General features: G+C 47.3%; 1 protein-coding gene across 1 annotated transcript in view; it reads left to right on the forward strand.

The window, feature by feature from the left end:
• Positions 1 to 24548, forward strand: part of Sel1l3 (SEL1L family member 3) — a 107777-nt gene that overhangs the window by 58763 nt on the left and 24466 nt on the right. The window contains exons 11-17 of the mRNA XM_052199416.1: positions 375 to 554; positions 9582 to 9701; positions 10860 to 11000; positions 15184 to 15246; positions 17903 to 18079; positions 19647 to 19774; positions 23793 to 23876. Of these exons, the coding sequence (XP_052055376.1) occupies positions 375 to 554; positions 9582 to 9701; positions 10860 to 11000; positions 15184 to 15246; positions 17903 to 18079; positions 19647 to 19774; positions 23793 to 23876 (893 nt within the window). The remainder of the gene's footprint in view (positions 1 to 374; positions 555 to 9581; positions 9702 to 10859; positions 11001 to 15183; positions 15247 to 17902; positions 18080 to 19646; positions 19775 to 23792; positions 23877 to 24548) is intronic.

Genomic DNA, 24548 nt, shown 5'->3' on the forward strand with positions numbered 1-24548 from the left:
ACTCCCTGAGAAGCGACGCTGGGCCCCTGCCAGTGTAGTCATGCTGGCAGATAACACTATCATAAGAAAACACTATGTTCTCTGATCACTTTTAATTTCTGATCTCTGCATATGATTGCTTGTCTTTGTCTCTCTCTCTCTCTCTCTCTCTCTCTCTCTCTGTGTGTGTGTGTGTGTGTGTGTGTGTTGGTATTTTGTGTTTTTGTTTTTGTTTTGTTTTGTTTTGTTTTGTTTTGTTTTGTTTTGAAGGTCTATTAACCTTATAACTCACCCAGGGTGGCTAGGATTATAGAGGGCAAATGACCTTTTGGCTTTAGGGGACATTATAACCTTATCTATAGTCTTTGATCACCTTATCAACTTCTTCCTTCCAGGGCATGCTATACAGTCTGGTTGGAGGCCAGGGCAGTGAGAGACTGTCATCCATGAATCTTGGGTACAAACACTACCAGGGTGTTGACAGCTACCCACTGGACTGGGAACTGTCCTATGCCTACTACAGCAACATCGCTACAAAGACACCCCTTGACCAGCACACACTGCAGGGAGACCAGGTACAAAGGAGATGTTGGGGGGTTGCTTACAGCCTGGTTATCATGGCCTTCTGAGCCGTGTGATAGTGTCTGCACCTGCATCTGGTTTATGTGCTGCCTCTCTGAGGATGTACACTGTCTGATGGAGAGAAAACTTTAGTGCCTTGTCTTCCATTAACCATTTCCTGCCTCTGTGCAGGTTTGCAAGCTGACTGTAGCCATGCGCCTACATCTGTGAGCTGTCCGTGAGTGGGCAAACTGATATGTGAAAGGGAGGTGGGATCCTGAGGCAGATTTTGATTTTGAGAAAAGAAAACATACCAGAAACATAAGCATTTTGTCTGTATGGGATGCTGAGGTCTGGAGATGTCAGGGGAAGGGGAACGAATCAAATTGAGAGGAGGCATTAACCTCCCAGCACCTCTCTGTACATGATGAGCAAGTGTGGTCTAACCACACAGAGAAGCCAGCCTTATGTCCACCCCTGTTCCCAGCGCTGGATGTCTGGGAAAGGCTACTTCATATGGACCCCGCTACTCCCGGCTCCCAGGGGGCTGACGCTTAAAGACATCACCATGGCACACTAGGAGTATAGAAGAGGGGGGCTAGCAGCAGCCCCCCTTCTTACAGGCTTCCCAGTCTTGCCGACTCACTGGACCAAACCATCAGTGGCTCACATCTGTCAAAAAAGCATAATGTGTTAGATTAGACTCCCTGATGGCTTGTTTCTGAGCTGAGAGTAAAAGGCTTCCAGAGAAGGTGCCTGCCTCCGTGGGAATAACAGGAGAGCATCCTTGAGGGCACAGACCTAGGGCCCGGAGAGGGGACCCTGGGCTGGTTAGCTTCAGGGACACAGAGGTGTGAGAGATGGTTCACGTTGATAATATGACTAATTGCTGTGAGGGTTGAGAGGGCCTCCCCTCGCTCTCCATAAAGGGCCAACTGGTGAGTATTTCAAGCTTTGACTGTATGGTGAGGGTTTTTTTTTTTTTTCACCTGTTGATCTCTGCCAGGAAAATGTGGAAAAAACGGGGCGTCTGGGTCTGTGTGGCCACAGAGAGTGTGAGATCCCGTGGCAGCATTTGTCTGTGATCTATGCCATGCACTCCGCTTTTCCCTGCCTGCCAGGCAGGCCTGCCTGAGGGACAGAGGTGGCTAGGTCAGGATTGTTGAATCTCAAGCTTAGAGGCTAACTGGGAACCAAACCGCCCTGGGATTGAGTCAGAAACCCGTGGTGCAGAAAAATGCTGTTTGATCCTAGGAAATAGATGGTTTCTGAAAAAGAGAAAAATGAAAGACAAAAACCCCACCCATCTATAGTGCCCGTTCTAGTGTTGTGAACTAAACCACTCAGAGAGATGAGCCTGTTGGTGAGGGTTAAACGTGACAGAGTGGGACAGTGGGCCCAAGGATGCAAGGTCAGCTGGCAGGTCGCTTTTCCAGTATGGACACAGTTCAATCCACAGCGCCGCATGAAGCCAGGTGTAATCAGCACCCCAGAGGAGGAGACAGGGGCATCAGGAACTCAAGGTCATTCTTGGATACGTAGCAAATTCAATACCAGCTTGGGATTTGTGAGACCCTGTCTCAAGAAGGAGAAGGGAGGGAGGAGATAAAGAAATGTAAAGGAGGAGGGGGAAGAGGAGGAGGGGGAGGAGGGGGAGGAAGAGGAGATAAAGAAGTGGAGAGGAGAGGGGGAAGGAGGAAGGGGAAGAGGAGGAGGGAGAGGAAGGGGAGGGGGAAAGAAGGGGGAGGAGGAAGAGGGGAGGAGAGGAGGAGATAAAAAAGTGGAGAGGAGGAGGGGGAAGGAGGAAGGGAAGAGGAGGAGGAGGGGGATGAAGAGGGAGGAGGAAGGGGAGGGGAAGGAGGAAAGGGAGGAGGAAGGGGAGGGGAAGGAGGAAAGGGAGGAGGAAGGGGAGGGGAAGGAAGAGGGGGAGGAGGAGGAAGAAGAGGAGAGGGAGGAGGAAAAAGGACAAAGACATAAAAATATGTCTGTCTCTATAGAGATATTCTAGCTCCTTTAGATGATATCAGTTTTGTTTTGTTTTTTTTTCAAATAAGCTTACACACACTTAAGCTGACTGTTCCCTCTGTGTATATAAGTGATTTGCAAACTTTGACCTCAGGCTCACAGCAATTAATTAATACCTTTTTGTCAAAAAATATTGCCCTCAAAAAACATTTTTACAAAATCAGGTTGTAAGGTAAAGGCTGCCTTTTCCTTTGCACAAAGCCTAAACGTGCTCGTCACATCCTGCATGTATAAGATCACACGTTTAAGAACTCGAATTCGGCACCAATTAGCAGCAGGAAGCAGTGCGCTGCTGACAAGCTCCTTTTCTTTTGAAGATTTGGCATGTGAAATGTTATGATTATGAACGAAAATGTTTAATTGGTCAGAACTGGAGGAGATGAACAGAAAAGATGTGTCTCGCAGCTGAAAGGCCGTGTGATGAGGCGCTGTGGGTAGGAATTATACACTTAGGGTTGTGTCTTCGCTCATTTTCTTAAGAATTCATAATTAATGGCTTCTTGAAGATTGAAGCAGGTGTCATGCGCACGTTTAAATGTCCTTTTGTTGAGGTATCTATTAATTCACCAGCATAATGCAGCAAATGAGGAACTTGCTCTGGAAAACCAGACCTCTCATTAACAAACGAAGGCTCTGTCAATAACACCTTTCTTCAGGCGTCTTGGCTTCACATCAGTTCATCTTTATCAGAATTCTCACTCTGCTCCCTACTTGTGACTGATCCAGACTTTCCTTCAGGTAAAACTGGAAGGGCTCCTTTATCCTGTGGCTTAAATTCCAAATGAGTCCTTCTCCTTCCACTCATATTTTAGATCCTCTCTTCCCTTCCTCCTTCCCTCTCCCTCCTTCTCCCTCTCTCTCCCTCCCTCCTTCTCCCTCTCTCTCCCTCCCTCCTTCCCTCTCTCCCCTTCCCATTCTTTCTCCCCCTTCCTCTCCCCTACCCCCTTTCTGGGACATGGGAGTGCCTCAGTCATGCCCCTGGCCACAGCTGTCCCTGCATACTGACAGTACTCCATCTTTATCTCCACCTAACGAGAATTCTTCCTCTTCATTTAAAGAAGGCTTGTCATCTCCCCTCCTCTACTGCTAGCGCCACCCCAGAGGACACCAATGGTTGCACTAAGAAACAGGGGTGACTTTGACCCCTCAGCCCATCTCATAGCCACCCCAGTTTCTCTCTTCCCCATCTCCACTGCTGCCTCATGACCCTCAGCATCTATCCCCTGAGCCTCTGTGACACATCTTAGGGGCAGGATTGTGTTCCTCCTAAGTCAAATGTTGATGTCCCGCCCTCCCCCCCCAGTATCCCTGAATGTGATTGCACATAAACAGAAGGTGATATATGTGTGTATAGGGCTGTTTGTTTTCTTCCTGAGAGGCCACACTCTCAGCTGCAACCAAGCAGAGATTGAAAACATTCCCACAGGACAAGGTGTCTGCCCTCAGTAGGTATTGATTTCTTCTCTTTTCACTACTCCCTAAGAAACACAGCATAATAGCCATCTATATGTTATTTGCAGTATATTCAGTATTGTAATTAATCTAGCAGTGATTTAGAACATGGAGGAGGGGGTGGGGCTCTGGGACAGTGGTCAAGTACATTTAAGGCAAGCTTGAGGCTGTGGGTTTACAATTGCCATATCACATTAGCTAAGAAACAAGAATCAAGGATTCATTGCTTGTACGGGTGCTGGAACTAATCCCTGTGGGATACTGAGTTGTGTGTGTATGTGTGTGTGTATGTGTGTTTATTTGTATATGCAAGTGTATGCTCATTAGTGAACAATGCACATGTATGTGTGCATTTATATATGTATGAATGTATGAGTGTGCATGTACACACATGTATATGCATGCATATATGTGAATGTGAGATGTGTGTGTGTGCATGCATCTATAATTAGAAACTCCTCTTATGCTTATAATGTGTAGTTAGGGTTAAGAGCTGACCCCAAAGTACCCAATCTACCACAGAGCACATAAGGCATTTTTTTTCTTTTTTGGTGAGTCAGTTCTTTATTTAGGTAGACACATAATTGGATGTATTTATTGGGCATGGTGCAATATTTCAACACATACAATGTAATGGTGACAGCGGGGAAATTGGCATAGCATCGTCAAAGACCTATCATTGCTGTGCACTGACATTGTTTAAAATCCTCTCTACTATTTCTTTTTCCACACTGGCAGCCATGGTTCCCCTACTGGATGACAGTCCTCATTCCTTCAATGGCAACTTAATATTGGGAGTGAGGGCTGTTTCTGACTCTTTGACCTGTTTGTGGGACCTTTTTCCTCATTCAGCCTTGACCTGATGGGAGGGGCCTGGACTTATTGTTGTGTTTGTTATGTCATGTTTGGTTGATGTCCCCGGGAACCCTACTCTCTTCTAAAAGGAGGGGAGAAGATGTGGGGGGAGGGGTGGGGGAGGGGAAGTGTGATCAGGATGGAATAAATGCGACAAGCACGGAAGTCATTTCTTACTGACACCCTCTCCCTCTACCCATCCTAACTCTTGGCTACCCAGCCTTGGCCAGAGCACACTGCTCGCAGCCCTGGCCTTGGCCAGTCTCCTGGCCTGGCTTTCTCTCTCCTCCCCTACAATTTCCTTTGGCACCTTCCTACGGTACCATATGCCCCGCCACAGCATCCTCATTGGCCTTGCTGGAGCTCCCACACAGCACCCAGTCACATCTCTGTCTCGGCTCAGCCATGCCTGCAGAGCACATGCGTATTAGAAGCTCCTCTTACAGTGTGTAGTTAGGGTTTAGAGTCCTGCAACACACAGCTTCCAGGGCGAGGACACGAGCATCTATGGACTCTTGCTTCCCTTCTCTCTACCAGTGGAGTCAATACCTCACTTCTCACCCTCACTTTAAAACAAAAAGAAAATGTTAAATTTCCCCTAGGGACCACCCCACCTCACACGGGGAGCCAGCGGGAGCACTGGCTCGAGCTGGCCATGGTTAGCAGGTGTACGCGCTGGCTAGGACTCTGGGCCTGCCTCTTGCCAGCTTCTCCTTGGCTCCATGGGGCTGTCTGGGCAGCGGCAGCCATAAGTCCTCAGAAGGCTGCATTTCCAGAGACTGTGGAGCTGCTGAGGGTGTCGCTCAGCCAGCTGTTCCATCCTGAGGTCTGTCTGTCTTTCCCTCTGTCTGTCCTGTTCCCTTTCTGGTTCTGTTTTCTCTTCCTCTCCCTTCCCCACTCCCCATCACCACCTTCCTTTCCTTTTCCTTCCATCTTTTCTACTCTCTCTATTCCTGCTTCATTTTCTCCTCGCCCTCCTCCTCATTCTGCCTCTCTCTCTCTCTCTCTCTCTCTCTCTCTCTCTCTCTCTCTCTCTCTCTCTCTCTCTCCCCTCTTCTTGGCCCTCCCCTCTCTGGCCTTTCCTGAAACCCGTGACAACAGCCTTTTAACAGGAACAGCAACTTGGCAGCCTGCAGGCTGGGCAGAGGGAAGGAGTCGAAGCTTCTCCTGGACAATGCGGCGCCTTTCTCTGGTGCTTGGTCCAGGGATCTGAGGCTGCCGGTTTCCAGACACTGGTCCTCCTGGGACTTGGCACCAGGCTTCAACCCTGTGATATAAGACATGAACTTTAGGGCTTCTCATCCTGCTGACACTGATTTATGAAAAAAAGCAGCTATGGGGTGTTCCAGAAACCTTGGCATTTCTCAGAACGGTCCTGCATGGCCTCGCTGGCTCTGCATACCTGCCTCACCCCCACCGTGTCTACTTCTCTCTTTCTCCCCCACCCCTCCCCTGGCCTCAGCACACTCTGAATAGATGATCAACACTGAGCCGTCTCCTCTTCAGGTCATTCTGGTGTTTTTGCAGGCCGTCTCCTTTCACAGAAGGCACAGGCACCTATTGATACTGCTTTTCTGCAACCAGAAAAAGTGGCTTAGTATAGTACCTCCCACTTCCAAAACACTCAAGATGTGACCCATTATTTTGTGCCGTACAAAGAAAGAAGATCTGGGCTGAAGTCTAGACTCTGTTACTCACGTGCTGGGTGAGCAGTTGAGTGGCACGTGCCACTCCTAGCTGCCACTTTAGGGGCCCCGAAATCCGGAGAAGCTCCCCTTCCCTGCCTGGGTGCAGCGCACAATCTGAGGTTGGTCAGATTTGACTGGCTCACTCCTGGTTTGTTCACAGTGAGGGTGATGCCTTGGGCAGATCTCGCCTCCATTTCTCTCTCTCCTACCTAGGCATGGCGACTGTCTGCTTCTCACGCCGTTGTTATAGCCCACGCCGGTCCATCCATGTGCTGAACGGAGCTCAGCACAGGACATGAGCTCTCAAAAACCTCTCTGGCCTTTACACATCCTCTCTAAATTGTATTCCTTCTCTCTTTTTTTTCATATAGTCCAGGCTATGAAGGATGAACGTCATGATCACTGTGTAGGATGACTTTGAACTTCTCATCCTCCCACCCCTATCTCAGCAGTGCAGGGGATTATAGATATGCATAAACTGTATATAGATTATAGATGTGCATAGATTACATATAGGTCTGTAAACCTGTCGGGTCAGGATGTTATTTTCGTGTTATTGAAGAGGTAGCCCAGAGGAACTAGTCACCTAATGTTACCCATCCAGCACAAGAGTAGCAGCAGAGTGTAGATTTCAGCCTGGCTCTTCCTCTATGTACGGTACAAAATAATGGGTCACATCTTGAGTGTGTTGGAGGTGGGAGGTCTTATGCTGAGCCTCTTTTTCTGGTTGCAGAAAAGCATCTCAATAAAGTAAGTGGCCCAAAGCTCACAATTAGTTAGTGGTGAATCAGAACCGAAGTCCCCCGTGTCAAACAGGAAAGGACACGGTCCTGATAGCTTTCTCTTGCTTCGAAACTCAGTCGCAGCGCACCCAGAGGTGTAAGGGTCACGGAGCCAGAAGCCAACTTATTCTTTTCTTACAGCTATGCAAGGTTGCTCAGGTGCCTCCCCAGAAATATGGACTTAGCTGAGTCCTAGCTGGCAGTGCCCACAGAGAGTGCGCTGTGTACGGGAGGGCAGAGATACTGAAACAGTCCGCCCTACACTTCTTTTCAGGGGCACTGCTTCTCAAGGGAGACTAAGGCCAAGCTTGTGTGTGAGCCAACCTGGACTTTACTGCTAAGCTTAAAGCTGTGATCTGGGCGGTTTAGTTAACGTCTGCGGGCTTCGTCATCTGCATGTTTGTGTGTGTGTGTGTGTGTGTGTGTGTGCAAAGGAAGAGAGCTTGGATCATGGTGGTCTCATCAGATGACCCGGCATGGGTGTCCCCTGGGGTAAGGAGAGGGTAGTGCCTGGCATATCACTCATGGGGGTCACTGGCAGGTCATCAGTACCAAAGCCACAGAGACCCAAGAACACGAAGCTCCCCAGGGAAAACTGCCTCTACGTGTCTACTCTTTCAAGTCTCGGGCTAGGAAGGAAATAAAAAACAAACGAACAAACAAACAAAAATCAAAACACTGGAATTCTCCTGGTGACAATAAACCAGAGAATTCTTTTTTTTTTCCTATATTCCTTGTTTGCATTCCGAATGCTTTCCCCTTTCCCCGTTCCCCCCTCCCCATCAGTCTCTTAAGTCCTCTTCCCTCCGCCCATTTCCCAATCACCCCCCTCCCATTTCCCTGTCCTGGTACTCCCCTACAATGCTGGATCAAATCTTCTCAGAACCAGGGCCCTCTCTTTCCCAAGACACATGCTTCACTATGTTCATAGCAGCCTTATTTATAAAAGCCAGAAGCTGGAGAATTCTTTACCAAGGCAGGCCAAGCTTCTGCCCAACCCAGGCTCCTCACAGAAAACAAAAGCGCTCTTGGAGTACCAGCTGTCTCACCTACCCTGCCATAGCCGATGGAGACTCTTACTTGGTCAGACTCACTGTCTGCCAGGTGACACTGAGGGTCTCCGTGGAGTCCTAGCCAGCCTGGCTTTTGGGGGCTGGGGGCGGGGATTATGTGAAGACATGTTAAACACCCTGCTGCCGTAGCTGATTTCAGCAAAGGGAAGAGGCCCTCATTATTGCTTCTGTGTTGAACTTGGAGGGAGGGATACATTGTGCTGGGTGCTGAGCCCTGCAGGGCTCCTCAGCCCCAGTCCTTTAAGGATCCTGACAGGGACCCTGAGCCCCACACATGAGTCCCAGCACGGGAGGCAGCTGAGAAAGGCACAGAGCTACAGACCGGACCAGAGTCTGCGATTGAATAATCTCAATGAACAAAGGCAGTCCGAAGGGAAATCAGGCTCCTCATTCTCTTCGTACGGCTTCTCTCCCGGTATCTCACACCTGCCTGTGGCGTGGCAGAGCTTGGGCGGCTTGCTCCAGGGTCCCCTGGTGGCCTGTGCAAGAGCAGTCCACAAAACAATAGGAGCCGGTTTCTGACACACAGTCAAAACCGTATACACCGAGATGGATCTTATTTTCTTCCGACGGGCTGTGTGCAAATCCCAATTCCCCTGAGAACTCTCCCTCTGGGTTCATCATTTAGAGCGCACGGAACATGCCCATCTCAAATTCCTAAGAATTTAGCATGCTTGGTTTTTTTTTTCAAGGTACATTTCTAAACTGGGGCCTAGAACAGACCTGAGGCCGAGCCTGTGAAATAAATGTGTTTATTTATGTCAGATAACGATGCTTCAGTAAAGATTAAGGTCACAGGAAATATCAATTTACCCTTTTTTGGTGCTGTGGGGGATGAGAGCCGGTTCTGAGAATCAAGATACCAGGCAGACTTTTGAACAAGCTTGAATAATGAAGTGGAAGTGGGGGAAAAAAATCTCGACTTCCCCCAAACAAATACTTTGATAGGAGCAAACATTTGATGCAGACACGCAGGACGCAGTCCATCCGTTTAAAAATAATTCATTCCCGCGACAGTGCAGTCACGGCCCCGATTTAAGTCATTCACATGGGTTTCACTTGAACACTCGCTGGCTTGAAGATGTTGTGTCCGTGGACGCTCCCGGCATTCCGGTGCTTACGTCCTCTCTTTTCCCTCCTCCCCTTTTTCTTCTCTTTCCTCTTAGGCATATGTTGAAACCATTAGGCTCAAGGATGATGAAATACTCAAAGTCCAAACCAAAGAAGACGGCGACGTCTTTATGTGGCTGAAGCACGAAGCCACCCGTGGCAACGCGGCAGCACAGGTGCGCGCAAGCTGGTCTTAGAGCATCTGTCAGTCATTTCCGAGGAGGTTTTGCTTCGGTAACAAAGCCTCCCCATCCCCAGCGGCTTAAAGTGATGCTGCTGTATCTTCTGCATGCGATCGAGTCCCCTGGAACTCTTGCCTCCTTAGAGCCTGGTGGCTGAGGCTTCTCCACGTATTCTAATTCTTTATTCTCAACCTAAGCCAGGTTAAATGTTATTATTAGCATATATTAATTGTTCTGTGATATGGATTTACTCCTCGCACTATTCCCTCTTCTCTTCCCAACTAGTTCCCGTCTACTTCCGTGAGAGAGGGAGAGGAGAGGGAGGGAGAAAGGAACGGGGGGGGGGGGGGGGAGCGGCAAACCCACTGAGTTCTGTGAGGGTGGTTCACAGGCGCATGCGCACCACTGGAGGCAGTGTCTCCCTAGCCCTCATCGGCTGGACCCCTCCCTCCCCCATGGTAGCTCTCTTAATAGATGTCACGTGCAGGTAGTCACACCTGCTGTGGATTCGAGGGTGACAGATGTAGTCAGAGGCCTGGAGCAACAGCTCAGCCCATCAGAGTCAGAGCATCAGAGCAAGTACTGCTCTTGCAGAGAGCCCAGGCTCAGTTCCCAGAGCCCACCTGGAGGCTCACAACTTCCTGTAACTCCATCTCTCGAGGACCTGGTGCCCTCTTCTGGTCACCAGGGGCTCCTACATGCATGTGGGGCACCCAAACGTTTTTGGGTATACACACATACCATAAAAATGGTAAATAAACCCCCTTTAAAAGTGTTCAGGGGCCTGGTGATATGGCTTAGTTGGGTTAGGTTACTTGCCACCAAACTTGATGCCTAGCTTATCTGAATCTGGAACTCACACATGCACATACACACACACACACACACACACACACAAAGTGTAACAGCCATGCCAAACCTGCAAGCCAGCATTCCACACCTCTCCCCACTGATTCCCTTCCCCCTTGTGTCCTTTCTGCTCTCCACTTCCAAGAAATCCCCCGAGCCTTTGGGGCTTGATACAGATGTCCCATTTGTGGCTGGTCATTCACCCTAGAACAGTTTACACTGGCCTTCTTCCCCCGTCTGCTCAAGTGTCATGCGAAACATTACCCAGGAGACTCACTGTTCTAAGTTTCTGTTGTCTTTAAGCAACGATTGGCTCAGATGCTCTTCTGGGGACAGCAAGGGGTAGCCAAGAACCCCGAGGCTGCCATCGAGTGGTACGCTAAGGGGGCCCTGGAGACTGAGGATCCGGCGCTGATCTATGACTACGCCATCGTGCTATTCAAGGTAAGAATCACTTAATTTGAACTAAAATTGTTCGATTCTCATAATAGACATCCTGAGACATTTTCTGTGGGCGTGCAGGCAAACAGAGAGTCTTAGAACAAGCGGCTGTCACCTGTGATGGAAAGGGACCCGCTGAAACGGAATAGTCAGGAGTGCTTCCCTGGGCGCATTTTTAATGATAATCTTACAGTTGACACCTGGCTTCTCTCTGCTTCTGTGACATTCTGAAGGTGACACCCATATCTCATGGTTTGGTACATGGCCACCAACCCCCCCTCCCCCACGGTGCTGCACGTTTGTCACTGGTTCAACAGAGGGTGTTTGGGCCAGATCTCAACAGTTTCAAAGATGGCGCATAAATGAACCCAGTTGCAAGCTTAGGAGGAAGGTCAGGGAAGAGTGTAGGAGACACAGGACCACTGCACCCAGATGGATACCTCTGAAGAGCCTTATATATTCGGGGGCGATGCTCATGAACGAAACAATATGGCCAGCAGGCTTTAAGAACTGTAACATGAGTTTGCCTTTCACAAGCAAACCATTGTCCCCACTGATGAATGGATCCTGTGTAACATAAACTACCACACTGAGTTCTCATGGCCTGGAGATGTTGTATGTCATATCGGTGTCTTATATGCATATAAAGCAACAGAAGCACCCAGCCGGTGCATATCAAACCTGGAATAGGGATCCAGGCGGGTTGGCTTTAAACTCTGTAGGGTCTGCATGTCCAAATGCAGATGCATAAAATCGCTAATCTCAGAAAAGTCTCCCACCCAACTATGAAGCAGATCTGACCCTTCTTAGCTTCTGAGATCAGACTAGAACAGGTGCACTCAGGGTGGTATAGCGCAGAGCTAAGCTTGGAAAAGGAAGGTGCTTTGGCTTTGGTAAGGACATTCTTCTTTATGCCCATGATCCTAAACGGATGTCATCAAATAACCACATGTCACCTGTGCGCCTGGCCAGCCCTGTCTCCAGATCCACAGCTGTGGTCACTCACTCACAACCGCGATGTCGATACAGCTCTATCCTCCACACCCTAATTGGAGCCTGAAAGCCTATTGGCGGTTGGTATGGTTTCCAAATTGAGGCCTAGACCTTCTCTTTCCAGGCACCAAATCAACAGAAATTATTTGAATCTTCTCCATATGCCAGTGTGTTTATCTAATACATAGCCATTCCGTGCTGGCCACACGCCAGCCTGTGTGCCCGGTGCTCAGGGGAGGGACATATGGAGGCATGAGTCACATTCCTGGCCTCAGAGGGCTCGTGCGCTGGAGGAGAAGACAGGGGGCACAAATGGGGGAGGAGAGAGACACCTGTCCACCAGACAGGGCTGGACACCATGCGCTGAGGAGGAGGCGTGAGCCAGGCATTGTTTCTGCCCCTCCGGACCCAGGGCCTGGCAGTGCAGCATGGGACACACTGTGTGCATGTGCATCTGTGACTGTGGATGCCGTGCTTACCCGGCCTCGTTTCCCAGAGCGGAGAGCCATTTTTGTTTCCCAGATTGTGTTGTTGAATTCTAGCTAGGCTATCTCTGGGTAGTATGTGGGAAGCCTTTACCACAATCTCAGGGAAGAGTGTTGTGCTCTGACGAGGAGCTCATTTTAAATATAGTGCACATAGAAGGGCCTCCCATGGAACTGGGCATTCTGGGTGAAAAGGTAACGATGTGCATTGGCTGGGCAGGGCACCCAACCCAGCGTGCCACACGCAAAGACGGTGCCAGAGTGAGGGTGTGGCTCCAAGGAGGCCACTCGCACCTCGTCTGGCATTTCCTGATGGGGGAGCCTTGACTTTGACGTGGTTTGTCCTCTGTTGCTGTACTTAGAAGGCTGATCACCAAGCACGTGCTCTACAGTGTGTGGCATTGGTCTCATTAAGAACTTTCAGTACCACTCAGATTAGCATACGGTGCAGTCTTCGTGCAAGAAGGTGTGTGATTAAGCTGACAAGAACACTAGATGAGCTAGCAAGGATACTGGAAACATTTCTACTCTGGAAACAAGAATATCTGGGTTCAGGGGTGAGCTTTGGGTCCAGGAACCTTTGTATAAAACATCTACTCTGGGCCTGGTTAATTCCTTCAAATTCTAGGAGCTGAGAAAGATGAACCTAGGCTCCATTATTCAACAGTTTCTGATTCTTCTTGGGGTCCAAAGTTATCGTGTTCCCGATCTAATTCTTCTAAGAGTCCTTCTGCATTCTCCTTCCTTTTCCCCACTAATTAAAAGGTGGAATGCATTGTCTTAGTTAAGGTTTCTATTGCTGTGATGAAACACCATAGCTAAAAGCAAGTTGGGGGAAAGGGTTTATTTGGCTTACACTTCCACATTGCTGTTCATCATCAGAGGAAGTCAGAACAGGAACTCAACCGGGGCAGGAACCTGTAGGCAGGAACTGATGCAGAAGCTATGGAGGGGTGCTGCTTACTGGCTTGTTCCTCATGGCTTGCTCATCCTACTCTCTTACAGAACCAAGGACCACCAGCCCAGGGATGGCCCCACCCACAATGGGCTGAGCCCTTCCCTATTCATCACTAATTAAGAAGATACCCCCATAGCTGGATCTCATGGACGCATTTTCTTTTTTGTTTATTTGTTTTGGGGGGAGTGGGTAGGGACAGGGTTTACTTGTGTAGCCCTGACTGTCCCAGAACTGGCTCTGTAGACCAGGCTAGCCTCAAACTCATAGAGATCCACCTGCCTCAGCCTCCAGCGTGCTGGGATTAAAGGTGTGTGCCACCACCCCCAGCCAGAGGCATGTTCTTAGTCGAGATTTCCCTCCTCTTGGATGACTTTAGCTTGTGTCAAGGTGATATAAACTATTCAGCACAGGTGGCGTATTTGTGAAAAATATTTTTGTCCTACCTTTTGCTTTGGTTTTATTAAATAAATAAGTTAAAGTCCAGTAGAAGCTTGGATAGAATTCAACCTTTAGTTTGATTTCTACTTTTATTGGGGATCCTGAAAACGATAGAGCAAAGCAAACATTGTGTCTTTCCCATACCATGCAGGAAGTCAGAGTCATTTTACTTTCTTAGAATAGAAGCAAAATATACAGTAGAAAGTATAGCATGGTGGTCAGAGGCTCACTCTGCCTGTGTGGGTTCGAATTCTGCCTCTGCTTCTCACATACCATACAATTCTGGGAAGTCTGAGATGGGAGTGTCAGGGGCTCCCCTGTTGAGTTGCTGCAGTGGTTAGGTGTGGTGATGTGGGTACCATGCTCACACTGTGTGTTGATCACCAACCAAACAGAGCAGGTGCCCTATTCATACAAAGCCCTCTCCGTGGTCACGTCATGTGACTGCATTAGTCTTATCTAAGCTGAGGAGGATCCAATGGGGCATTGGGAGAATGGAAGGGGCTCACAATTATGGATAAATCTGGAGTGACAGAGATTTTCATTTGACTCCCCTTCTACCTTGTGTCAAGACCTCAGGGACCCTTTCCCTCTCCACTCACAGACCCACCATTTCCCTCACACAGTCCTCTAGACCCCCGAGCTAGGTGCTTTTTTGCAACAAGAACTCCAAGGCCCATTTCTATACATAGAGGACAAGCCACCTCTTCTAGAAATCTCACATATCCTAGAAGGAAACTTGTTAGCTTCTGCCTCTTGCCTCAGATGCAGGCAACTGATTTCCCAGGGTCCTAGCTCCTTTTCAATGTACTCTCAAACCGAGTCAGATGCCACAGTGTCATCCCTGAGGGACCGGTGCCAATAACTCTTGGCTGTTCAACACAGATAACGCGTTTTATCTGGGTGTCAATTTAGATAACCCCAGAGGGAAGCACCTGGGATGACCAAATCCATCCAACCTGCTTCACAGCTTCTCCAGCATGTACAAGTGACAGGGACACAGTTATCACCACAATCAATGGAGGTGATTGATGGCTGATGAAGTGGGGAGTTGGGGCTTGTTACTGTTCCACAAACATGAGCAAGATGATGATGATGATGATGATGATGATGATGATGATGATAACAGTGGTGTCTTGAAATACTACTGAGCCTAGAACTGATTAAGATTGTAGGGGTTTTGCTTTGTTTGTTTTAAAGGTTTGGGGTTTATATGCAAGCATATTATATTGAATGCTGGAGTCTCTGTGTGATGCTTGTGAGGATTCGAGGTTTATTTCTCTCATAAACACTGCTGTTTATCAATGTTTAGGGTCAAGGAGTTAAAAAGAACAGACGGCTCGCCTTAGAGCTCATGAAGAAAGCTGCTTCCAAGGTAACCCGTGCGCATTGTCAGGAGGAAACAGCTCCTCACACGCCCACACTCTCAGAAAGCCGAGCGAGGAAATGGCCTGCTTTCTTCCACAAAGCTGAGGCGGGAGCGAGGTGGGGAGGGGTCCCCCAGTGCAGCGACTAGCCATTTTCAAGTTAGAACACACACATGATCTCGTCACAATGAGGACAGCGCTGTTATAAGGCTGAATGTACCTTACCGCCAATAGAATCTGGGCTGATTTTGTTTGAAGGCTAAAATTATAATCAGGAGCTGCCCTGATAACACAGAGGGGCTCCTTGGACCTGAATGGGGAGAAAGGCCATTGAATTAGGAAAACCAAAGCCTAATTTCCTGGAAAGTTAACCCACTTCCGACCAATTCCCATTTGCTTCTTGTGCTTCGATGGTCCGGCCAGCAAGGTCAGAGCTTTATGAATTATTGTGCCTTTGTCACTATTTATATTCAGTCAACTGGTGTCAACAGAGCCCTGCAGAACAGAGGCCACAATAGCACTTGAATAAAGACACACACAGGCGTGCACACGCGCACGCACATGCGCACAGCCTTTTCAAGTCCACACGTGTGCACACTTGCACCTGTGTACACATATGCAAAGAATAGATTCACAGAAGCTACTCTGCTTCTCCACTTGTCCGGGGACTCTCTGGCTCTTTTTGGTCCCTGACTAGTCCTTTATTCTCAAGGCTTCTGCAACACCCCATACTAAATCACCCCAACTTCTTTTGTCCCCTGGGGAGAGCTCAGAGCATCCTGCTCTTTAGACGGAAAAGTCGAAGCAGGGGGTCAGAGATTCTGAAGGCTCTTCTATCTAGGTGCCAGCAGGGCTTGCTATGCGGGTACCCGCTACCGACCTGACCCAAGGGGTGCCCAGGAGGAGATAAGCAGCTCGGTGATGGTCACTGCATTTACTCAGTCCAGGGCATCCTCTGGTGAGGTTGTGTGAAGCTTGTTGGAGCAGATGTGAAATGTGCACCTCTAGACGCCCCTCCCTCTCCCCGTGGCGAACTCCTCTTCAGCTTGCCTTATTTCAGAGCAGTTGTTCAGAGTCTCTGTGTCCTTGAGTGCTGTGTGACTCTTGCTCTTCCATTCACAAGGACTCACTAAGAGCCCAGCGTTTCACAGGGGTGGTAGGGGAAGGCTGCCTACAGCTCAGCTTTGGAATTAGAAGGCACACAGGGGCAGATCTGTTGATCCAGCTGCAGAGATGTTCAGAACAAGGGTTGAGGACTAAGCAATATGGCAGGATTTCTTGCAGGCTCCTAACCAGAACCCAGTACAATCCCCAGAGAAGACATAGCTTTGCACAGGTCTTCTCTGGCAGGTGGCAGGTAATCTAAATCAGCCTGTGCCCTCTCCAAGTAAGCCATGGGAAGCCATTCAGATGCCTCCTTACTGTGCACAGGTCCCCAAAAATGTTTATTGCCATTTTATAGCATGGCTTGGTCTATTGCTTCTTTAGACAGAGTCTGCAGTACTTACAGGGAGTTTACACTGTCACACACTCAAGAGAATGCTCCTGTGGATGTCACAGTGCTGACTATGCTAAGTGGTCCTCTTATTCTGGGTATCTCGGTGGCCTTCAGGTATGACCGTCCACCCTAAGGGTGTAGGATTTTGCTGTGCTCCTGCATTCAGAGTGTAGATTCCGCTCATACCATTCATGACACTTGCCGAAGTGTCAACTCTGTGCTGAGCATGAAAGCCGAGATGCCAGTCCCTCTCTGATGAAAGGGGAGGCTAAACTGATATGCTTCCACAATGAAACTCTGTCCTTACAAGTGCAGAAACACAGGGCACTGTGGTCTCACCTTCCCACTCCCCGTTCTTTCGTTCAGGCAAGAAGTGAGAAATGAGAGCTCAGTGTCTACTCGCATATGTTTGGCAGAGCAGCAGGTTCTCTCAGGATTAGTCTTGCCCTGTAAGACACCCAGGCTTTCACAATCTAAGCATCTAACATCTAACCGCACTCAGTAAGAACAAGGATGCTAGAACACAGACGGACACAAGCAGCCCCTCCCTTAGAGCCCTCATTACCACTCAGCTTTGAAACCATCCTCTCATCCCTGCTGCTCCAGCCCCTGTCAGGCCCCGAGTCCCCTCAGAGCTGGGGATGCCAACTCATCTGAGCACCAAAGCTGCTCTGAGATGCAAGTAGATTGTCACAGCTGCTGCCTTCGGAGACGTTGGTGTTTAGGGCAGAAAAATCAACAGATGGGCAGGTGGGTCACCTAGAAACCACCCCAAGCCAGCTCAGGAGTCAAGCTCAAACATCCTGCTGCAACCCAGTTCTCATGAGTCTGAAGGGCATGCTGGATCTTGCTGGGTGAGGAGAGGCATCTGCAGGGGTATTACGTAAGAGCCCATAGGCACTGAGCGATGATTTGGGGACCAGTGTCACCACGGAGCGGGAAGGCAGAAACCCCAGCAGCAGCCGGGCAGAATCCACCTGGGAAGTCTCTTAGGCAGGCTCATGCTGTCTAACCGCTAGCTTTCTTTAGTGCCATCTGCCCCTCGAAAAAGAGAACGGGGAAGACTTGGGAAGAATGCAATGCCTCCAGATGCCTTTAGATATAATAAAAATAAAAATAAAAATAAATAGTAATAATAATAGTTTTCCTCTTGTTCTAAAATTTAGGGATTGCATCAGGCCGTCAATGGCCTGGGGTGGTACTACCACAAATTCAGAAAAAATTATGCCAAAGCAGCAAAGTACTGGTTAAAGGCAGAAGAAATGGGGAACCCAGATGCGTCATACAATCTTGGGGTCCTGTATTTGGATGGCATTTTCCCAGGAGTTCCTGGAAGGAATCTGGTGAGTGAACCTGAGAAAGCTCTACATCCGGCCAGTGGCTGGTAAGGAATGCTTGTGGCCGCTATGCTGAGTGCCCAGCCTGGACTGGGCACGGCGTGGGTTGGGAGGGGAGATGTAGGAGGTGTGAGCCTGCCCTCTAGGATCTCAGGGGTCTAGTGAAGAAGGCATGATGGCCTTGAGGAAAGATGTGTTTACCCAGAAGGGAGGTGGCCTAAGTACTTCCAGGGAGCAAAACCATGGAAGCCCAGAGCAGCCACAAAGTACTTGTGGAGGAGGAAAGGTTGCATGGAGGACAGAAAGGGAAATGATCCACTATGGGGTGGGGGGGGGGGGAATGAGTTCTCAGGTATACCAGGCTGACTTCAAATTTATTTGATTGAACTTCCTAATCCTCCTTCCTCTTCCCTCAAGGGCTAGGATTACAAGTATATACCACCATGTTTCTCTTCAGAAGCCACATTTTACAGTTGAAAATAAACAACAAAAGAGGTTTTAAGAGAATAAGGCCACAGAGATTGTCAGAAAGTGTGCTGGGATTCGATCCCAGCCCCTTCCTGCCTGGAAAGCCCATGCTTCTTAAAAAAAAAAATAGTTTACCACATTCTGAAAAATAATGGTGATCAGTGGGAATCAGTACATACACACACACAGACACACACAGACACACTCATACACAGACACACTCACACAAAGACCCATGAACATACACATGCACACACACACATGTGCACACACACACACATATACATACACAGATGCACATACACATAAATACACACATGCACAGACACATACACATACACACATACATGCACACACATACACTTACACACACATATACACACAAACATATCATATATACACACAGATACACACATATACACACAAACATATACATATATACACACAGATACACACATACATATACATATATATACACAGATACACACATACATATACATATACACTACACACATATACACACATAGATACACACACACACACACACACACACACACACATCCCAAATGTTTGTTGTCTTTCTTCCCTCCACCTCTCCCCAACTGCACTAAAGCTGATATTTTTATGCATTGTAAATATCTAGTAACCTCCTACACATCTGTGAGCATGGATTTATTCCCTGTCATGTTCCAATTCTCACTTTGCCCCTAGAAGCGCAGTTTTGTGCATGAGCATAAAGAAAGGTATTAAGCAAGGTTACGAAAGCAAACGCTTGAGTTGTCACCCAGTGTGACTCCTGTCACACCCCTCCATTGAGCATACAGCATTTTTGTGAGGACCGTAGCGTGCTCCTGGCTACATGGTGTCTTCTATATTGCATAAACCTTATCAACAGAATGGCGATCAGAGACGCCATATCTCCTGGGCCTCTGGGATGTGCTGTCCGTTTGGAGCAATTTCTTGACCTGGCTCGCCTTAGAGCCTCAGAAGACATAAGCCTGTGATAGCATTGGCCTTAAGGTACCTCCAGCCCTTGTCTGCTGAAGCCGGTGTGGCCAGGAGGACTCTGCACGCGTGAGAGGGACTCCTGTTTATCTCTTCACAGACTCTGGCTGGTGAATACTTCCATAAAGCTGCACAAGGCGGACACATCGAAGGGACGTTGTGGTGCTCACTCTACTATATCACCGGCAACCTGGAGACCTTCCCTCGGGACCCAGAGAAAGCTGTCGTGTAAGATCCTGTCAGATGTTGCCTTCCATCGAGAAGCCATGTCCAGTGTTCACCTTGCCGAATAAAAGGGATCTCTTTCTTTTTCTCTTCCCCTCTCTTCTTCTCTCTCCTTCTCTCTCCCTCCCTTCCGCCCTCCATCCCCCCATTTCATTCCTCTCCCCACGACCCTCCCTTCTGCTGATTTCTCTGTCTCCGCACCTTTTAAAATTCAGTTTTTACCCTTATCAGTTATACCTCTGTGTAGATTTAAAAGAAACAAAAACAACTACAACACTCGCTGCCCTTGCAGAGGACCCGAGTTCGACTCCTATCACCCGCATAGTGGCTCATAACCATCTATGGGCCCTCTTTTGACATCCTTAGCTACCAGACAAGTGTGTGTTGCAAAGGCATACACGTGGGTCTAAAACTAAAATATATAATTGGAATGTAAAAGAAGACCAAATAATTGACAGGGAAAGTATTTTAAATTTTTAATTATAAAAATCCAGCAAGGCAAAACAAGTAACCCCCGCCTCCACCTTTCACCCCACTCCAGTTTCTGGTCCATAGAATAAGTCACTGTCTGACTATTACTTATTCCTTTCTGGCCCCCACCTCGAGGCGGCACGCCCTTACCACTGTGTCCTCACCACAGGCCTGGCCTAGGGATGCTTCCTGGGAGAATGCAGAGACAGTTTTCTTTCTCCGCTACCTTCCAGGATCCAGTAAGGCTTCCTGTCTGCTGCCATCTTCCCCAGGGATTTTTGGTCCTGGTTAACATAGTATCAGGGTTGAATTAATATTACAAAGCCACGAGCCATGCTTAGCTAGCTTTTTCTTTCTTGTCTAAGTATCTACTGAGGAAGTATTATTGTAGTGTCTCTGTAGATGTATATGTGTATCATTTTCCATCTTATTTTAGAAAAATAACTATTTAGTTTTAACCTTATTTTATTTTACGTGTGTGGGCACTTTGCCTGCACATATGTCTGTATACCACACAGTATGCCTAGATCCCAAGGGGGCCACAAAAGGGGGGCATCACCCCGGAACTGGATCACGGAAAGGGTTAAGCCAAGACATGGAGGCTGCGAGTCAAACCCAGGTCCCCTGGTTTCCCCGCTGAGCCATCTCTCCAGTGTCATCAAATATCAAAGATTTGATAGTCTTGATCAAATCCTTGTGTCACTTAAATCCCCTCTCAGTGTGTCCAGACACTCTGCAAGTTCTATCAATTAATCTCTCAGCATTATCCTTCCTGGGGTCTTTTTTGGGCAATGGTGTCGTTGCCCTGTGACTGACTTGTGGCCTTCTGGGGCGTCCCCTCCCTTCCATCTCTGTTTGGCTCCATCTTTGGCTCCCCAGCCTGGGCTCTCACTCTTTGTCAGTCCTCTTCTTCCCAGTGTTTTCTTGGAACTTTTGCTGCAATAACCTCCTGATGATAGGTTGGGAGGCACATTTTCAAAAAGGATTCACTAATTTATATTTTATGTGTATGTGTGCTTTGCCTGCGTGTATTTCTGTGCACTGTGTGAATGCAGTGCCCACAGTGGTCAGAAGAGGGCATCAGATCCCCTGGAACTGAGTTATAAACAATTGTGAGCCCTGTGTGGGCACAGACCCAGGGTCCTTTGCAGAATCAGCAAGTGCTCTAACTACTGACCCCTCCCTCCAGCCACCAAGGAGGACCATTTTTAAACTCTAACTTACCCAAAATGCTTTTCAAAGGCTGGCCCGCTGTGGCTCAGGGGTGACATACTGGCTGGTGCCTTCTGGGATATGCAGGGCTTGGCAAACTCTTTGCATTTATAACAAGTGCTTTGTTACAAAGCAAACAAAGAAAGCCCGCTTATGACCTACAAAGTTAAGATATTTCACCCTTTATAGTAAAAGGAAACATGCCTTTGGCTACATCTCACCTGTAGCCGGGCACTCTAAAAGGATGTTTTCCTAAAGACATCTGGGATCAAATCCATCCTGACCTTGCCTTGGTGATAAAACTTAGGCTAATTTGAAGTCCTCTCACATTGTTATGTAGGTGTTTGGGGCGAACATTCACTGTGTGTAGATTTCCTTAGTACTCTTTTGTCTTTGATGATCAGAGAGCGTAGTCTAGTGACCTCCATCCTTGTGAAGCATGCTTGGCAAGGAGCATATGAAGAGTTTTGTTAGATGCTTTCTCCTGTCTTTAAAACTCTGAGTTCAAAGTCTGCATACAGCATACATCAAATTGGTTGATTACATTGTTCGGACCTTCTGTGTTCCTCCTGGCTTTTCCTGTCCTGCTTGTTAAGCCGTTTGCTGAAAGAAATGTATTGTTAGAACTTTCTCTGTATGTAGATTTAACTTGTGTTATGACAGTTTTGTACTGTATATCTTGAATTTAAGTAATTGGACCACATAGACTTATTCTGCTTTTTGAATGAACTCTGGTATAATTTTTTTTTTTTAGAATTATTTTCTGTACATGAGTACACGGTAGCTGTCTCCAGATACACACCAGAAGAGGGCATCAGATCCCATTACAGAGGGTTGTGAGCCACCATGTGGGTACTGGGAATTGAACTCAGGACCTCTGGAAGAGCAGTCAGTGCTCTTAACCGCTGAGCCGTCTCTCCAGCCCAAACTCTGGTATAATTTTACGACATTCTTCTTATCTGTTAGTGGGCATGTCCTTAGACTCCAATGACTTTAATTCTTTCTCTGTCCTTTAATGTATCTTTTTTTTAATGTATAATTCTTATAGGTAGCATATAGTTGAGTTTTATATACATTATTCCATCTGACAGTTTTAGGGAGTTATTAATTTTTTATTTATTTTTTTTTACTTTTTAATTGGCATATTTAGCCCATTTACATTTAATGTAAATGTTAATATACTTGGCTTTAAAATCTACTACTTTAGGGCTAGAGAGAAGGCTTATGTCAAGAGCATTTTTGCTCTTGCAGAGGACACTTCTGGGACTCACAGACAGCTGTAACTCCAGTTTTAGAGACTCCAATGACTGTTCCTGACCTCCTTTGGAGAGTACCAGGCATGCATGTGATATATATATGTGATATATATATATATATATATATATATATATATATATATATATATATATATGCAGGCAAATACTCATACCTACCAAATACAATAAACCTTTAAAATATACTATTTTATTATTTCCTGTTTTACTTTATCTAGTTCATTTCCCATCTTTTGTTTTCTCTTTTCTTAGCCCTCTTTTGTATTAATTAATTTTTTTATAATTTATTCTATTTCCCCCTTCTAGCAACTCAAAGCTGTTCAATTTTATGCTTTTAGTTTGACTTGGTTTGGCTAGAGCTGGGCTTCTCTGTGTAACTCTGGCTGTCCTGGAGCTCACTATATAGACCAAGCTGGCATCAAAGTCACAAAATTCTCCTGCTTCTGCCTCCCAAGTGCTTGGTATGGAAGATGTATACCACCACACCTGGCAAAACATTATAATTTTTTCCAGTGGTTTAAGTCTAAAGATAACAATGTGGTAATTAATTGCTAATAACCCCTCTAGGATACATTAGGGAACAGATTAAAAACACAGAGACCTTAAACACCGCACCAAATATCAGTAAATATATTTATTTTTATTTTTTATTTTTGTGGTACCTGGGATTGAACCTCAGGCCTGACACATACTAAGTCACTGTTGTACCTCTGGGCTGTACTGATAGGTCCAGTAAACTTATTTCAATAGGACCAGTTATAGAACCCTCTGTGGAGCTGTCTCTCTATATCAGTAGAATGTGTGTTACACACAATTATGTGTGTTACATGGCTTTGTTTCCATAGCAGGGTGCTTTTCAGCATTTATAAATGAGGACATTGGGCGAGAGCTCTCAAAATGTATTCTCTTTACCTTCTTAATATTCTGTTCTGCTTTGTTGCTTTATAAAAATTCAAACAAGAAAATATTCCCCAAGTGGGATTGATGACGATCGTAGGAGGAAAGGTGATTATTTAATCTGCCGCAGCCTGTCTGGTTTCCTCTCACTTTCTTTTCTTTTCCAGATGGGCAAAGCACGTGGCTGAGAAGAACGGGTATTTGGGACACGTCATTCGCAAAGGCCTCAATGCCTACCTGGAGGGTCTGTGGTAAGCTGGGGACCCACACCAGAGCGAACTCCCTCGGCCCTTCACGTTCAACCTGTCAACATAGTCTTAGAAGAAAGAACCTTAAAATGCAAACCTAAAAGCAATTTACAGGGAAATCACAGCCTCCCAGTAATGATATTCAGAGTCACACAGACTGATTGGCTGTTGATTGGAAAACATTGCATTTCCATGTTTAATTATACACAAAAATTAGTTCTCTAGAGGGGAGTGTCCACATTCATCAAGTTGAGAGACGCACATACTCCAATTTCTCTTTCCTGCAAACCTGTTTTCCTCGGCTGTAGAGTTAGAAACTACACAGGCAGTCCCTGGGAAGACCTCTCTTTCCCCTACCAAGCGGTTCAGAGCCTAGTAGCATATCCACTTGCTTGGAGGGAAGACGAGAGACCAGTGTGTAAGGTCAAGGCTCTGCCTTTTCCTTCTCGAATAGTTGGCCGTACCTAGGAACCCGGGACTGCTGGATGTCACTCACCAGCAGATGCCCCCCTTCTGAGCTTTGCGTAGATAGCCCATCTTGTCCTGAAGAGATGAGAAACTCAACAAACTTTTGCAAACCCCTGACTGTTTGGAGATCTTATAAATTGGCAGGCAGCTTCCAAGCACCACCTGCCTCCTTTCCCCATTTTGCTTTCTTCTGTGGAGTCTAGCACT

The sequence above is a fragment of the Apodemus sylvaticus genome, chromosome 11, assembly GCF_947179515.1.
Source record: "Apodemus sylvaticus chromosome 11, mApoSyl1.1, whole genome shotgun sequence".
NCBI lineage: Eukaryota > Metazoa > Chordata > Mammalia > Rodentia > Muridae > Apodemus > Apodemus sylvaticus.